We start from the raw sequence: 18,603 nt of genomic DNA, 5'->3' as shown, positions 1-18,603 counted from the left end.
GGTTTAGGGATAAGACCATTAGGGAAAAGAGGATGGCAGTTTTTCAAAATGAAAACATTTTCTCCAAGCAACATGTCCAAAACTAATCTTTTCACTAAGGATGGGGAAACAAGTAATGGTTAAAATGAGAGTAAAGCAACTTCAGCATAGACATGAAGAAAATCTCTAAAAATCAGGACAGTGACGAACATGAATGAATTGCTCAGGAAGAGCACTGTATCCCCATCACCAGATTATAATAATCAATTAGATAAACACCTGGGAGGAATGTTTAGGTCTGTCTGAACCTATATGGGCAGGACAGGTGACTGTATCATGTCCTGAAGACATCTCCTAGATTTTCACTATGAATTCTGTTATGTACTTGAGGTCAAATGCTAAAAGCTTAGAAGCTCATGTCTAAAGAATAAAAATGCCAAGAACCCCAGAGAGGATTACTGGGATCCTCTCCTTTGTGAAACAGAGGTCTGTGAAACATATCAGTCCAGTGATCCTACCTGCTGGGTTATGATGGGATGAGAAAGTCCTACTGTCAGATATTTAGGAACCAAAATAAATTAAAATTTCAAGGTTCAATTTTCATCTCAGAAGAGAATAAGGCCCCATGTAGTAAAATGTGCAAAAGCTTAATTTTATGCACACAAACAGTTCCTGCTGAGTTTACTCTTCCAGCAAAGTCAATTGATTTATCTGAGAAAACAAGCAAATCCCTCTTCTCTAGGGAGAATGCAGCTGTCTGCATACTGTGTCAGCTATGGCCTTCTTTATAGGGGTGCAATTTATATTCATTGTTATGAGGGGCTCTAACACCAGGCGTCATGGGATTATTCATCTGTGTTAAATTGAGAAGGTATATAAATGTTTGCAGGTTTGGGGTTGCACTGAACTATAAATCCACTTAAGCCACTGGAGCTTCACTGTAAATCAGTGAAGACAGAGAGACCCGGAGCTTAGCTTGGATATGTACTGCTAAGCAAGGATGCTGGTCTGAAGCTTATTTAAAATCAGATATTACTGCAGACTGAAAAAGCAGGCTTGAAAAATTCATTCCAAACCCCAAGGTGCATTAGGAGTGATTTCTAAGTCTTCTTCATTCTGCTTCTCTTCATCCAAAGAGCAACCAAAACTGTACCCTCTGGACAACAGCCAGCACAAAGCACCATTCTATAATCCAGGTTATCACAAAAACGCGGTCCATGGAAGCTTCCGTGGCTATTAGCACCTCAAGGAGATGACTTGATTTCTCAGTAAATCTATCAGCTTTATTACAGCCTTCAGGAGAATCAATTTCCTAAAGCACACTTCCTTAACTGGCAAACATAACTGATAACCATCGGCATGATGGGGAGCCAGTTTCAGGATCTTGCACCTTGGTTTGGATCTGGAAGCAAGCTCTTCTAAATCCTGAACGTTGAATGATGAAGACGTAGCCATATAGAAAAATCAGTCAATGGAGGAGCACCATCATGAGCACCACAGAGAAGAAATATAAGTAGAGGTCTGATTGCGGTTCCTCCTGCGAGATGAGAAAACCAAAGAACGAGGCCACGAGGAATACACATGGGCAGATTTCATCCAAAGTCCTCCCAGATAGGAGCCTGTGAATAGATGCAGGCCAACATCTCCACCTTTATCCCACAGGCCAGGAAGAGAACATAAAGACCCTGACAAAGCTCTTGAAAGACACAAGGACTCGAATGAAGCACTCTGAACAAAATGCCAGCTGTGCCTCTCATCTCCAAGATTACCTTTTACGTGACTTGAGCTCCAAATTCACTCGGCATACACTATATTTTGTGCCTCTGGTTTCCACCTCCAGTTATACAAGCCCTCCCTATAGCGAAAATGGTGCTCTTTCTACACAGCGTGATGAAATTAAAGGGAAAAACAGTAATTAAAGGAGAAAAATTCTGACTGCCAGATCCAGTCCTGCAGCAAAGTGAATTAACAGAAAGCATTTTCTGCCATTCAGCAGTTTCTAACACTGCCCCTCCAATACCTTAAAAGCTGCATTTGCATGTCGCACCATGTCCTCAGAGCTTCATTAAGAAATTCCAAATCAGCAGAACAAAAGATTTTTCTTCAAGTTAAAAAAAAAAAAAAAAATCAGGCCAGATGGAAAAAGGCAAGTAAAAGTTTGCCATTTATTTAACAGAAAAACACTGGTTTCATGTGGGATGCCTTTTGGAAAACATTGGAAAAGGTTAGTGCTAAATATTCTTAGCACTAAACACTTCTTTAAAATGACAGAGGAATAAGAATGGGAAATGGTTCCCCAGGACTGCCTCAGTACTTTTCCTGTGCAAGAAGTAGGAGCATTTAAATAAATTAGGGCAAAATCTGAAACTGTTCTCCAGGTGAAACACTCTTCATTGAAGTGTGATTTTTTTCCCCATCTATTTCTGTAAAATTCAAGTTCACTACGACTCTAATTTCTAATATCTTCCATTATTCAGGTATAAAATTTAGTTGCACTAATTGATATAAAATCCTTAGGGTTTACATTAAATGGTTTATATTATCTGTTACAAAATAAAATGTAGATCTGAGGCAACATCTCCTTGTTTAAGTCATTTGACACTACTTGCTTATGTATTGCAGAAATTTCATAAAAAGGAAGGATTTATACAATATGATTATTACAGATTTAAAGCAGGAAGAATGCAACTTCAGTTTCCAATACAGGTATCTTGCTCAGTTGAATACAGCTCATACTCTTCATTCACAATGGTGTAAATAAAATTAGAATTCAGCCCATCAGGTTTAGAAAACAACAGAACTTATGTAGAAAGCACGGACAATGATGAGGTTGACTATGTTATGGCAGACAGAATCTCTCTTCTCCTGCTTACAAGTTTTTTGCAGACCCAGATTTCTTCCCTGTCAAAGGATTTCACTCAAAAAGGCTTTGGGGAAGAAAAAAGCAAACCAAAATTTTACCATCAGGTTGGTCATCTGAAAGAAATTACGTTGGGTACCCTCTAGTTCTGCTGGGCAAACTTTCCCATCCCCACCAGAGGCGGACCCAGAAAGCAGATGAAGGAAAGGATGGCCAGGTCACCAGAGATGCTTTCTTGTCCCTTGAGCTAACACGCTCCCTATCGCAAGGGCCACTCAGAAGCTACCTGGAGTCTACCACGTGCCTATGAGAGCTATAGAGACATTTTGAAAACAAGACTGTTTCAGACCTTAAAACCACAGAGGACTATAGTGTGAAGCACTTGGGATTGCAATGCATTTTCTTCTTAACATCACAGAGTACATATTTAATATATTAATTAGCAAAGGTCTCATCTACTGCTCATTTAAGTCAATGGGAGTGGTTCCTTCAGTTCCCGTGAGCTTTGAACTAAGCCCTGATTAATTATGAATGCTTTGCACAAGATCTGCAAATAAGTTTAAAATGTACAGGAAGGCTTAGCCGTGGTGTAGGAGGGATGGAGAGAGAGAAGCTGGTCTGCCTGATTACAGCTGCACGACAGAGCAGTAATGGCAAGCTCAACCCCCTCCCCTAGACAGGCACATACGTCCCCTCCCCTATACAGGCTGAATCCCTTCCCCTATACAGGCATTTTAGTGGATGTTATTAAAGGCAAGAGTAACGGTGGAATATATTGCGACAGCAAAATGTGCATTTGCTATGGCATGGAAGAAAATCACAAAGTAGATAGATGTGGGGGCTGTTAGGAATAGGGTGGGTTTACTGGGACTTACTAAAGCTCCAGCCGAGGCTCCCGGCAGTGGCATTTCTGGGGATTTGGTGCCCATGGAAAAGTGTAAGAACACACTGTAAGAGCAAGCCTTTCTACCCTGCAACATCCCTGCGCCTGAGCACCAGCACACCACGAAATACAGAGCCATAGTTTGCATCTTCAGTCATGCCTGTGGAGCTGTCTCCTGTGAATTTGCCTAAACCCTTTCACACCCAAGTTACAGTTTTAGTCTCCACATTTCTTTGTGCAAATGAAGTCCATGATTCCTCTATGTACTGAACGAATAAAACATCCTTTTTGTTTTAAAGCTGCAGATGATCTCCTGACTACCCTTGGAAGTATCAAAATGACTCAAGAGCTGCAAATGCAGTTCTTATGCAAGGCTAAATGAATTCAGAAAAATTCATAAACTGACTTCTTCAATATTTTTACCATACCTGCTGAGGAGCAGACACAGCTCCTACACAACACTTGAACTTTCAGGTGTTTAGCTACTCCCACGACATCACCCATACGTACTGAGCTGCATCACCCAGAAATGGAGGTTAGTTTTAGAACATTAGTATTTTCCTTTAGATGAACTGTTTGGGGCAGTGAGAAAGAAAGTTGAGCTGGAGCTGTAATTTTTCCTTCCTCCATGTCCTCTGCCTTTAGCACCTTGGCAGAACAAGAGGAATGACACCTTCAGCCACCAGCCCAGGTTGCACACAAAACTAAGGTGGTCCCTGCAATCCACAGGCTGCAACTGGAAGTGAAATACTTATCATTAACTTTTTAACTGTGAGGGACAGTGGGTGCAGGGACAGTACCTCGTACACATAAAAGCTAACAAAACAGAAGAATACTTACGTAGATGTGGGTTTACTGGAGCTGGAAGACAGAGCAAAAATAAAATTAGCACAAGGAAGAAATTCTTATCCATCAATATGCAGATTATCCTAAATTTCCCATTGTTCCCTCCCACTCAAGACCTTGATCATGGCTCCTACACTGAGACAGCCAGCAAAACTGGCATCTTCCTTTCCGAGTGCCTCCCTGGATACCCAAAGACAACAGTTTCAGTGAGAAACAATAGCCTCTCCCATCCACGATGTGTACGCTCCATCCCTAGTACCTGCAGCCTGGGGAATGATATGCTGTAATTAAGCATCAAACTTAGATGATTTGCACAGATATTGTAAGAATGGGGACTGCTGTACAGCAAAACTCCAGGTAATGCCTTTGAACAGGAATCCTACAAAACCTACAGAAGGGATGAATTCATCAAAATCAGAGGTTCCACATTGGACCTTATTCATCACTACAAATTTCATTTCAGCATTGTTCAAGAATACTTAACATAACAAATTACCCTTCTACTCAATGAATAATACTATTCTTCAATTTAAGATATCTGTACACTAGTCTTAAGAAACAGACAGCACTTGCATTCTTCTTAGAATTGCCAATTCTCCTTTTAAATAGCAGAAAGCATAAGCACAGCAAGTTTGAGAGAAGAAGTTTGATCTCGTTAGACCAAGAGACACAACCACGAAAAAACATGAGAGTCTTCTGGCCCAGAAACCCTCTTCTAGGGAGGATATACTTTAAAGATGTTTAAGAAGATGACAAAGGAAGGTGAAGCATGCTGTCCTAAAAAGCTGCCAGCAGTGCAGGCGCCCCCCCATGCCTGCTGGAGGACACATTCAGTGACCAGGACCCACCAGCATGGCTGGATCCCAGGTGTTGCCCTCCTGGGGCGGGCTCTGGGAGGCAGAGGGCAGCAGTGCAGCAATCCCCTCCATCCTGCATCCCATCCCAGCCCACTCCCCATCCCATGGCAGGAGGAGCCCACGCTGACCCCTCACCTTGGGAGGCATCAAAAATAATTTTGCCAACAATGCAGAAAAGCTTTGAGGTTACTTGGCTGAAAAATATTATTTCTGTCTGTACTTTTATGGGTCTGTGCAATGCCCTGCATGACATGGCAGGACTGCTGGGTACTGGGAATCTTTGGGAAAACTGGCGCTCTTATCTTACAGACCCTTGGCAAAATTACAAAACACTCAACATTCACAGTGCTTTATTTTCATATGAAATTCATTTAAGGAGTATGTTCTCTATATACTAGAAACTAGAAAGCAGTGTGTTTTTCCATTGCTCCTGTGGAGACAGGCTGGGAGAGCTGGGCTTGTTCAGCCTGGAGAAGAGCAGGCTCTGGGGGGACCCTACTACAGCCTTTCAAAACATAAAGGGGGCTTATAAGAAAGGTGGAGAAACACTTTTTACCACAGTCTGTACTAACAGGAGAAGGGGCAATGGTTTTAAACTGGAAAAGGGTAGGTTTAGATTGGATATAAGGAAGACATTATTTATGATGAGGGTGGTGAGGTGCCAGAGCAGCTGTGGGTGCCCCATCCCTGGCAGTGCTCAAGGCCAGGCTGGATGGGGCTGGGGGCAGCCTGGGATGGGGGGGGAGGGGGTCCCTGCCTGGGGCAGGGGTTGGAACGAGACAATCTCTAAGGTCTCTCCCAACCCAAACCATTCTGTGACTTTGTGATTCATCTACTTTATTCATTAAGTACATTAAGTACTACATTAACACCTTAGTAGGCTGAAACAGAACGGAAGTCCAGCCTCAGCAGTACCTGCAGATATCTTAATCACCAGAATGGCTACCCAGGTTTAGGTCCACAGTAACCTGTACAATGCTAAAAACTAGAAATTGGGTTTGAATGAGAAATTGCTCCGCAGTTCTGTGCTACCTTTTTGCAGAAGGGTAAATCTGAGGATGGATGACTTAGGAAATGGCCCTTCTGCTATCAGTCCTTATGCATGAGCGAAACAGAAGGATGCTAAGCTCACAGTTGGAGTTGCATGTTATTAAAAGAAAACTTAACATACATTTTTATCTCCAAATAATGGGTGCATCTGGTAATGCCAGACACCAGTATGAGCATTGCTCCATGTGTCCTTGCTGCCCTTCTCATGCCATGTTTACAGACATGAACTGGTTTGAGACACCAGTCACAGACCCTGCATAGCTCTAGATTCAACCTGAAGTTTTCGAAACAGCTCTAAATTAGCGATGCTGCCATTTTATCTTGCCTTCTCTGAAACAAATGAACCGTGATTTGCCCCAGTGCAATCTTCTTAAGAAACTTAAGTCATTACATTATATTAGATAACTTCATAGCTTTTACCAACAAATTACCTTTCATTCTCTGAGAAACATTCATTTTGTGAAATCCTTGAGTGATTGAACCTAGAATTATCTGAAATTGCTGGGAACTACATTTAGTGATGCTTGATTTGTAACTAAACGTACGGGTTTTTATGGAAACTATCATCAGCGTGTAACCCTGAGTCATGCTATTCAGATTGCTCACAGCAGCGCAAAAAAAGGCTTCTTGCCAAACTAGCTTCAGTTCACAGGGATTGACAAGAGCAGAAAAACAGATTAAAGCAGTTAGGCTGAACTTATCTAACGTCATAAACTAGAAAAAAAACCCCAAAAACCCAAAACCAAACACCAACCACCACAACCAAGAAAAAAAAAATGCAGAAATCCCGCTCGTCTGAGGAATACAGCATGCTGCTGTAAGACAACGTGCAATGGCTCCAGCTCTCACTGTGGAAAGGGAAGGTTGCTGCATGCATGACACACAGGTAGCAAGCTAAATTAGCTATAAGGGGAAATTAATGGATGACTGTTGGAGTAAATTCCCAAGGGTGACTTTGAAATGTCTGGAAAATCTGTGCACCTCAGAGGGTTATTGCTGCTCTGCTCAGCTGGCCCTGGCTTGTGCTGGGAGGAAGGTTTTGCTTGCAGAGAATCTCAGGAGAAGAACAAGGTGTCATGAAGTGTTTGAGCATGGTTAGATCCAAGATGGATGAACCCTGAGTCTTCCTGCCATTCCTCCAGTGAGCAAAGAATAAAACCTGCTGGAATTTCAGTTTATTGGTTGATTTTACTTTTCACTGATCTGTATTTGTCTAGGTCACAGCTGAAAAATGTGGGTTGAATGTTTTTTCTTAATGCTTGCTCTTCTGCTAGGTGCAACTGCATATATGCAAAGACAGTTACATTTCCCACAGATCCTTCCCAACACCGATGCTTTTGCACCTTACAAGTGAGGTGGCCTTCAAAGACTGCAACATCATGTCTCTTTTTTAAAATAATAGTTCCAAAGCAAGCTTTCCTACCTGTGCAGAGGATAAAGCCATAGGTAAGCAGAAGCATGCTAGACGATCAGCTGCTGTGTTTTTTACCACAGGGAACTGGTTACTTGTGGTAATTACAACTAGCACCCTAAAGCTTTAATCAAGAACAAGGGTCCATATCTCTAAGCACTTGGTTTGCACAGACAAAGCAATCTTCACTGTAAATATTGGTACTCTGTGAGGACAAGGCATTCTTATAACAGCAATTACTCTAACTTATTTATAACACTGTATAACACTGGAAACGTATGCTGGTGCAAACTTATAAATCCTATCATTTACGCCCTATTTGGTAGCAATTTTATTTTTCTGTCACTAGAAATATAATAATAAGTATAATAGCAATAAATAATAACCACAATTACATACTCTTCTTTCCTACAGAATATGTGGAGTATCTGAACTTCATACGAAAATAAGCAAGCTGTACTACAAAGTGACTGGGTACCATCATCTACCTGCTGCTGTCGCAAGGGGCTGACCCTCATGTCAATGGTAGTAACAAGTTGTGGGCTTTTTCCATAGGAGGGAGCTAAACCTGCTTCTTTAATCACTGGTTAACTTAAAAAATATTTAAATACAAGTGCCTGTCTGAAACAGTGAGTGGTGAAGATTTAATTACAGTGGTTGGAGGACTTTACAGTCAGTTTATATCGAATAGGCTGACACAGATTTATGTAAAGTGATGGAGATAATATTTAAACTGTTACCACGAGACATATCTGCTGTTACTATGAGACATATCTGGCTTGTATTAGCCTACAAAACACTCATTAGTGCTACTTAAATTGCCCTGCTTATATTTACTCGGCAGACTGTGTTCACTAGCAGAGTAACATATGTATCTACCAAATAATTTGTCAAGTGATGTTTGGCTGTAATTATCAATGTCACTTCTACTGTGATGATTGCTCTTTTCTTTTGTCCTTTCAGCATGCAGAGGAGAGAACAATTCATGGCAGGCGAGGGATTTCCCTATGAAATGCTTGCACCATGGGTAAGTTTTTGATTCATGGGATTGGATACTGCCGCATTTTTGTTTTGTATTTACAGCTCCCACTTGGGATGGCAGGGTATACTGTAAAGAGCTCACTGCTCAGGTTTTCCTGCTGTAATAGTCTCCTTATTTTGGACTTTCAGATGGCTACCAGCAGGCTAGCAAGTTGGAAGCTGTTGTATTCATATATTAGCAATTTCCATGTTAATCTCCAGTTGTGGGGTTTAATTCAAAAGGTGATGTGCTCTGCATCACATACAAAGGAATGTAACCTAATTAAAAATTATTTCACAGGTAGCATTAATGTGGCTTAACTTCAGCAATCTAGAGGTTAGACACCTCACCTAAGAGTGCCATTGGAGTGTCTCTAAAGGCACTGGAGAGACACAGTCATGTCCAGAGGGTGATTCAACCCCTGGAAGAAATCTGGAGAAACCTTCTTGTTTCTAGCAAGGCAGCAAATGCAACCAACACATGGAAATGTCACCTTGATCCTTACACACTTTATAACTATTCTAGGGAGATCAGTTCTGTGTGGTACCTACCCAAGATTGTCCTGCTACAGAAGACAAGCTTTAGCTGTCAAAGTAAAACCTAGGTAGTGCATAGCCTTTCTATCTTCTATTTGCACAAAAATGAAACTCAACTATGAAAGTTAATGCATTTCTTAAAGGCAAAAGACACCGTTGCCATTTTTAGCAACTGTACAATGTGTCTGATCTGCTTTTCACACTGGCTGCATTTCTTTAAAATGGGGTGAAATCCTATTAGTCTGCTTAAAGTTTAAAAAAATAAGGCAAAAAATGTTTGCAGTCGGAATCCTCACCAGCAATAAAAAAAATACATCAGTGCATTTTAAACCTAGGAAAGAAACTTCTTTACTCTAAGGGTCATGGAGCACCAAACAGGTTGCCCAGAGAGGCTGTGAAGTCTCCATCCTTGGAGATGATTCAAGACCTAAAAGGACATGGTTGTGACTCCTCATCCTCCAAAAAAAGTATTCCTGAAGTGGTGGGATGAGAAAGAATGGCTGATACTGCCAGAGGCCAGTGTGCTTCTGGAGTACTGACAGAAAATGAACACACAGAAGCACATGCGTGCACGCACACACACACACACACAAACACACAAATCCTACTGAAAATATCAAAATCCAAATGTTTTTATCCTTGCCTGAGGTCTTACAACTGAAAAAAAAAATGTAATGGGAGAAAAATGTAAAAAATTCTCTTTTAAGAAACATTCACATTATGTCTTATATTTTCTGGGTATTTTTTATAATTATTTCTTACACTGATGCAGGCCTGCTGCTGTGCATCCTGCTAGCCCATTAACTGCTTTTATAAGATCCTAGCATTTCAGATTATAAGTATGGCACTGCAATAATGTATGTGATATCATTATTTTACAGTTGAAGCTATAGCATCCTTAAAATTAGCCTGGTAATACTTTGCTGACACAACAGTCATTGGATGAATGCTGAGATAAAAATGCGTATTTTAAGCACACAAACCCTCAGCGGTTCTGGAATCCCTCGTCAAAGGGAAGTCACTTTAGGTTTATCTTACTGATTAGCATCTGGCTCATGATTTCTGAAGCTGTGAATTTGTCGGCACCGGAGTAATAGCACTGCGTACTGCTCCGAAAGCATCTCTCCATCTGGGGCACAAGGCAACGGCTTCCTCTCTCCTGGCGGCTGGATTTTGCATTGGCACCTCATCAGCGCCTTTGAAATGGGCTGTTCTTCACATCTGTGCTAATGGCAGATTCTAGCATAAAATTTTTCAGTAGACAAAATATGCCTTTTATGCTGCATGGGAATGTTCTTTCTGCCAGCCAGGGGCTAGAAATGTAAATCACATAACGCTTCATGCAAACTTCCAACTCAGCATGGTTGTGAGCTAGAGCCACGACCTCAATCAACCTCCTGAGACTTGGCAGAGTACAACCACCAACAAGAAAGAGCAGTAGTGACTGAGTGACCTAAATGTTGTTTAGTTTCTCCTTATAGGAGCACTGATCAGTATTTAAGTCATGGGAGAAATTTTGAGGTCCATGGAAGAGGGCAGTGGCTGCCTGGCATGACCAGGCTGTGAGGACACAAGTCTCCTTATCGCAGGCAGCACGCAGAGATTGGGATGGCTGCAGAGAAATCCCAAATGTCTGAATGAAGCTTCTTCTGATCACCTTCAGGAAGGCCCTGGGTCTTTCCCCTGTGCATGTGGGGAGCCCCGAAGAGACTGATCTACTGCTAAGTGTCAGGAAACAGGAACTTATAAGAGTAAAGATGTCCAGTGAGAAGCCAAGGTCCAACAGGAGTTGCAGCAGAGTGGACATCTTCTCCTCATTTGTATGTTCATAGATCTAGCAAACGAGTCCTTTCTTCGACTGAGAATTTGTTCTCATGAGCTTTGGGAAATGCAGACTTTGCAAACATTTTCCTGTAACAGGCGCAACCTCATCCATCACCATCATTAGCAGATCTGGCATTTAGTGAAATGTGCCATTACCTTCTTTAGAATTGATATTTGAGATTGCTTAATGTAATTTTCCCCTTGATATTAATACAGTGATAAAAATAATTTATGATGAGATTGAGTAGAGCTGAGCTAATCACTGATCATGAAGAATTGCACATATGATGCACAAGACATTTAATTTTTTTTCAGATTTGTTCACAACATTAAATTATTTGATAATGATTCTTTAATTCTCGATCTGTACGTTGCTTTTGCCCTTCCGCTGACTGTCAGTTCCCAGCTTTGGGCTCTTTTAGGCATCTGCATAGCACTAATTACTGTTGGATCCAGCTCCTGCAGCAATTGGACCTAGCTGTGACTTGATGTGTGTGTCACTGGCTTTTGTTCTGTGGGATTATCAAGGTTCTGCGTGACAGAATCATAGATAGAATCACAGGATGGCTTAGGTTGGAAGGGACCTTTAAAGGCCATCTAGTCCAACCCCCCAGAAGGGACATCTTCAACTCCATCGGGTGGCTCAGAGCCCTGTCCAACCTGGCCTTGAATGTTTCCAGCGATGGAGCATCCACCACCTCTCTGGGCAACCTGTGCCAGTGCCTTGTCACCCTCAGCGTAAAAAATTTCTCCTATATCTAGTCTGAATCAACCCTCTTTCAATTTAAAACCGTTACCCCTTAAAGACCTACCACAACAGACCCTACTACAAAATTCTGTCCCCAGACGGTAAATTCATTTCATGATTCCATGTTTACAGATATCCCTTCCCCACCCCTCCCCCCACCACACACTTCCCTTTTTCGATTATAAACCCTTCCTGCTCAGCACATCAGATTCCCGTTGCAAAATGCACAATGGTACCTTTAGCAGAGCCACTTTCACTCTAAGGTACCTCTTGGCCAGTAATTTTAATTTTTTGCAGAAGAAAAACAAGAAAGCGATTCACCTTTCATTAAATAAATACCCTAAGAAAGGTATTTTGATGGATTTTTCAGAGGTCTAGGAATTAACTCCTGGTAATGCTGGAAGACTGAATAGAAGGATGCATGAATACTGTGTTTTTCTTGTTAAAGTGGACAAATCTTTGACATGTCATGACCTTCTAGAGGAAAATGTATAATGCCCTTATCCACTTGCGTAGGAGTAGCAATGGTCATTTTTTTTTTTTTCCAAATCATTCACATTCAAATAAAAACTTTTCGGAAAGTGCTCCGTATGGGGGAAAAAAAAAAAAAAGAGTATTTTGATGATAACATGACACTGATTTGACACTGTCAGAATACTGCTTTTGCAGATTTTTCTTCAAAACTCATCGCCCTTCAAAGTGTTCAAAGTAAGGACAGAGTTTTGAACTGAGCTATTTCACAAAGCTAACATTAATTTCTGCTATTTTTTCCATTATTTCACAAAAACTTTGACATGATTTTGCATTTTGGCTGTTCAGAATTTTTTTACAAATTTTATTTTTTGTGATTGTGAGTCTTCCCAGAGGTGGAGACTTTCATTTCTACCCAGTTTTACTTGCAACTCTCCTTCTTGGAAGCCGACCCTCGTCCCATGCAGCATTATTTGCAGGACTGGTAACCAGTTCACACAGTGCAACCCAGTGCGGCGATACCCTGCACTGCAGATTGAATGGTGCAAAATGCATTGCAACTTATTTGCTTATACTCAAAGGTCCGCTTACCACTATACTTGATGACCCGAATAGTTGAGTCCCCCTCCCCAAATCTGGTGATGGGCGTTAGACGGACTTCATATGCCTCTGGCTTGATCAGCTCAGTTAGGTTGTAGGTAATTAATTCTCCCTTTTGAATATTTCCGTTCACTGTAATTTCCTGTTCCCACCAACGCTGTTGTCCAGCCTAAAATCAAAAGAAGAACGCAAATGTCAGAGCTTTTGGGACAGAAATTGTCTTCACCTTAGAAATGAACAGGAGCACACGCCAACCTGTGCATCCCTTGGTGCTTCCTTGAACCTTCAAATGACCCAGGAGAATTAAGAGACACAGCAAGACCACGAACCTCCCTGAAATAACCCACTACTGAGCATTTCTGTAACGAACAGAGGAGATCACAGATTGCAAACCCGTTTTACCAAGAGGCCTGTCTGCCATCTGCCTGTTTCTGCCCATGCTGGTCCCACACCAAACCTCGGACCCAAGCAAGGGCTGCAGGCAGCATACAGCACCATTTGGGGCATGCAGGAAAAGTATGGCGTTAAGTCAGTTCAGGAGGATTTCTGATGCTCATCACAGACTCCAGCACCTGGTTTGTGAGCACACTCACACAGGACTAAGCACTCGCTGTGTGGTGGCATGCAAGCGCCCAAGCATCCAAGCAGGTGCTGTAGCAGTTTTCAAAATCCCACTGAATTCTTCCATCTACAGGAGACTAAATTTCTTTGCGTATCTGCTCCTCTGTTTAAAACCTACTTGTCAAAATGTTAAATAACGCTTCTCTTCTTTAAAGTCAAATGCTGTTCTGTTTGTTTAGTCAGCTTAGTGATGCTGAATTTACTAGCTCTCAAACGCTAGGCCTTCAAACCCAACCCGGTAAATTGGCTTCTCCTGTCTAGTAGCCCCATTCCCTCCATGATTTTTAAAAAATACTGGCGAACCATAGTGGCAGACGTGTTTTCTGCCACTGTGCACACCAGGGTAAGACAGCCACGGCTCCACGAGTTGGGTGCTGCCTCCTCGTTAGAGCAACGAGGTTTCACAGCTATCATTTGAGGCATCATTTGAAGCGAATAAGAGCACATTGAAAAGCTGAAATGCGGTTTCATTTCCAAGCACTTACCACTTCTGTTGATGAGTGAGAAAGAAACAGTTTAGCCATTAATGGCCTTAGTGCATAATTATCAGCCATCCTTATAGTCTCAAAGATGGATGGATTGCAGAGAACAATGAAAGTCAGTATGAGCAAACAAGAGACCATTTTATAAAAAAAAAGAAGCAAAGATTTCTGTGCTTTATAGACTGTACAGTGTTTTCAGCATCAAAATCCAGTGTCTTTTATTCAAATGCTTTACCAAGAAATGAAAAGGAAAAAGAAATCTAATTACGAAGGCAGAGCCACAAGAAAAAAGTGCCACATTGCCTCTAACATTAACTAGTTTATAGATAAGCAGAAATCATACACATTTTGGGCAGCAGAGTGACTTGATATAGCAACATTACTTGCCAATACTCTGCCTTATTACAGACACTATCTGTGGAAAACAAAGGAAAAATCATTAAATATTTACCACACGTCCCAAGACAACTGTACAGGTGCACTGATGCTAAAATGAGATGTTCTACTAAGCTTACTACACCTGTCAGTGTGCTCAAGTTCTTACCCATTACATGTTCACCAACACAGAGCTTATTAAGGACAGAAAACCTTTTATTCCAAAACTTTAATTTGCTGATGCAATAAACATGTACACTGAAATCACTGAAAGCTAGTACTAAATCTACCACGCTTCATCCACATAAACTAAATCTGCAGCAATATTAATAGACTCCAACCTTCAAATTCATAGCAGTGGGACAGAGATGTCAATACTTTTATCATTAAAGCATGTTACACAAGTACAGCTATATGCCCATTAAATAAAACTCAGACTGCAAAGCAAGAGAAGTTCTTAAGAAAGCTGGGATGATGGAACAGCTCTAGACACCAGCTTTGCTTTGCTACCCCCAAAGTCAGTGTGTGTTTTCCTGCACTTCGAGCATTTGCAGAGCTTGAGTTAGACCAATGCTGAGCACATCTGAGATGTTATTTCAAGTTTTCTGCTCTTGCACATGCCTTAGGCTCAAGTGGCTCTTCAGGGCTGGGCACTCGGGGGTTAAGTCATGCATAGGAGAAACGTTATAACCCCTCCCCCCACTCCCCCCACCCCCCAGATTTGGTTAAAAATGTAAAAACAGGTTACCATAAGGAAAAACCATATTGCCGCCTGCCCGATGTGCATGGCAGGGGTATGCTGGTTAATACAAACCCTGCACGTGCACAAAGCAGCCGCCTGCCTTTGCACCCCAGCCCTCCCACCAGAAAGCTTTTGGATAGATTTGTGGGTGTAGAGTGGGACAAGAGTTAAGTGCATTGCTGAGGGGCCTGGGCACACCAGCACAGGCTGGGAACTGCGAGCCCTGAGCCCAGAGATGCTGCAGCTCAGCAGTCTGCAGCGTGTGCCCTGAGCAGCATCACCAGCATCACCCGAGTGTCTGCCCCAACCGCATCACCCTTCCCCTGTGGCAAACATTAAAATGACCCACTTCATGATACGAATGAAATGTCCACCACAGCTCTGTAGACAGCCTGGACTGTGGAGCATTCCTCTGTTAATGGTCTCCCAAGGCCACTAAGCAACAACAGAGTTATTAAAGGTAATAGAGATACTGAAAAGATGTGCATTTATATTGTATCTTTAAAGGATCATCACAGTGGAGCTTATGAAAAACTTCAATTCGACAGATTTAGTTAGATACCAACTTTCACAGGTCTTTGTACCTAAGTACTGAGACCAGCAGAGGATGAAACACAAGGTACAGGCTGTGTAACAAAAGTCTTTGCTCCTTGTCTCTAGATACCCATGAATAAGAACATGCCACTGAACCTGCTTCACTCACATTTTACAACGTGTTATTTTGACATCCCACAGCTCACAACACATCAGGGCAACGGTTCCTCCCGTTCCCTGCTCTGCCTACCAGCAGCCTTGTTTTTATGCTACATGCACCTCTCCCGCTCCCACCTCATGGAAACCTTCCTGGCATGGCTGCAACCCGGGCGCTCAGGAGCAGAGTGACAAATGCTGCACGTGGTTGACAATATGGGTGGAGAAGTCTGTGAAGGTGCAAGGACGTGTTTCTGCTTCTTATGCCTGCCAGGTAGAACAGAAATTGAATTCTGATCTGCACTAAATGCTCACAACAGAGATGCACAGATCATTTAAAACATTGCAGACACAAACAGAGGGGACACCGGGACCTTTCATATATGTTGAATAATGCATAAGGCACCGTGCACCTTCACGAGCTGTCAGGGAGCCCTCTCAGTAACAGATAAGCCTTGTCTTGAGTAGACTGTTGTCCTTGAGAGCAAAGTGATGAGTGTGCTGCACAGAAGTTACTAAGGATAATTACAGGAAGATTTAGGCTGTATTTTTAAAGCAGTGCATGGGGAATTTGCCCATATGGATCTTCTCGCTGGAGCCCTGTGGACAGACGCTCGCCTTGCCTAGCATGGTCAAACTGGAAAGCCGTCCCACAGCAAAGCTGCTGCCCTCAGGGGAGAAGCTGCAAATGAGCCTTTGTGAATGCTTGTGTATTTACCAAGTTACCTAGCCAGTCAAGTAAAATGAGCTGCTATTTTAAATGTGCAAGTATTTGGGGTTTTTTATTTCTTAAACATAACTTTTACATTTTCTAAACCCAACATGGCTGTTTTTAAAATGTCCTTCAAGTATATCAAAAAATGCAAAAATGGCCAAGGTAGATGAGAACTTTTTTCTCAAAGTGAAACCTTTTCATTCACACACCCCGGCTGCCATACTGAAAAAAAAAAAAAAAAAGAAAAAGAAATCCTGAAAAACTCCATTCTACCCATTATTTCTAGCCTTACCAAACTGTGGTAGGAGCTGAATTCACTATATTTTTATAGCCAGTGATTACAGCAAGGCACTTAGTGCAGTTCCTGGCACAATTTCTCAAAAGCTTTATCATGAAGACTGAATATTTTATCTGAAATACATAGCTGATTTTAAAACGAAAATGATAAGCAGCAACTTATAGAATTCACAAATTGGGAACAAATTTATATGCAACTATTTCAGCCCACAAATGGAAACCTAAAGTCTATTTTTTTATTATTATTATTATTTTGTTTTGCCTAAACAGCTCCCAAAAAAAGTTGAGTGATGCACTGCTCTGCAGACCTCACAAAGGCTACTGCTCCTCCTAAAGGAAAATTCCCTGATGTTACTTCCATTACAATAGATTCCAATTGATTACTTTTTTTTTAATTAAATCAAACTTTCGAGGTGAATACAAGTAATCTTCACAAGGAAGATTAAAACTATTGACTATGCTCCAGAAGTGAGCGGTATACTACCAAACATAATTTCATGCCTGTGTCTGTCCCTTTCACAAAGATCAAGAATCAGAGAAACATAAAATTCTGGAGAAAATTTCCTAAATTTCAACACTAAAAAAAACCAACCCACTTTTTTTGAAATAGACATCAGTGTTTTCTTAAGCTACATGTTTTATGCTGTCATGTTGGCTGCCAATTAAATTTGTGGGTACTGTATTAACAAAACAGAGCTTCCAGATGTGTGAGCTACTACTGACTTTCTAGCGGTTGTTTGAAGTGAGCTAGCCCTTGCTTTAGAGATGCTTCTGATTCCTACTGCAAAAATATTCCCTATTACACCTTGTCTTTGGATAAGGAAATTCTGAAACTGAGACTTCAGCAAATAATTTTAATAATTAATACTTCATGTTTAAAGTTTATAATTACCAAAACTAGTCATGAATTTCTATCAAATTTAGTTGCTGCTTTAGAGCATCACTCTTTTCTACCACCACCCAAACAAAAGCAATAAAGAAGCTCCATTATTTTATTCATTCTGAAAGCAAAACAATTTGATTTTTCATTTCAGTATTATGCATCTTAAGCCAGTGCTGGATATTGGTATTTCTCCATAGGAAGCAACACATATCTTTTTGCCTTGCAATCAACACCAGTGCTGTCCTAATTCTTACTTTCACCATGGAAACCAGAAAAAAAAAAAAATCTCAAAATTGTCACTAGGTTTGACACAAAATATCCCCCTTGCTTGATTTTTCAGCTCTGCTGTTGAGCAAATACATAAAGAAAACCAGTATCTGCACGGCTTTTGCCACATTCGGCTTTCAACCTTCTCTTTCCACCAGGAAAATAAACCCCACGGTTGCAGTAGAAGGGAAGTGGGGCATCACTCCTGGAGCCTGGGACATCCCTGCCCCATCCCTGCTAGCAGCCTGGGCACCGCTGCGGAGCCTCTTCCTGAACCTGGTGTGAAACAGCAACGGCACCTTTGGCTGACGAATACTGAAACTGTTGAAAATAAGCGTAGCAGTCGAGCTTTTTACTTGCTGGTACAGGAGAAGTTGAAAAAAAATGGAGGTCGGATCTGTACGGAGTCAGAAAGCCATGCAACCAGGTGGAGGAACAAGGGGTC

The 18,603-nt window shown here is 41.6% G+C and overlaps 1 protein-coding gene across 1 annotated transcript in view; it reads right to left on the bottom strand.

The window, feature by feature from the left end:
- MDGA2 (MAM domain containing glycosylphosphatidylinositol anchor 2) overlaps nucleotides 1-18,603 on the bottom strand; it is a 394,454-nt gene that overhangs the window by 19,781 nt on the left and 356,070 nt on the right. The window contains exons 11-12 of the mRNA XM_056347493.1: nucleotides 13,078-13,255; nucleotides 4,563-4,583 (exon numbers count right to left, since the gene is read on the bottom strand). Of these exons, the coding sequence (XP_056203468.1) occupies nucleotides 4,563-4,583; nucleotides 13,078-13,255 (199 nt within the window). The remainder of the gene's footprint in view (nucleotides 1-4,562; nucleotides 4,584-13,077; nucleotides 13,256-18,603) is intronic.

Source organism: Falco biarmicus, chromosome 7 (assembly GCF_023638135.1).
Source record: "Falco biarmicus isolate bFalBia1 chromosome 7, bFalBia1.pri, whole genome shotgun sequence".
Classification (NCBI taxonomy): domain Eukaryota; kingdom Metazoa; phylum Chordata; class Aves; order Falconiformes; family Falconidae; genus Falco; species Falco biarmicus.
Note: the sequence above shows the minus strand (reverse complement) of the source record. Positions and strands in the feature narration are given on the sequence as shown.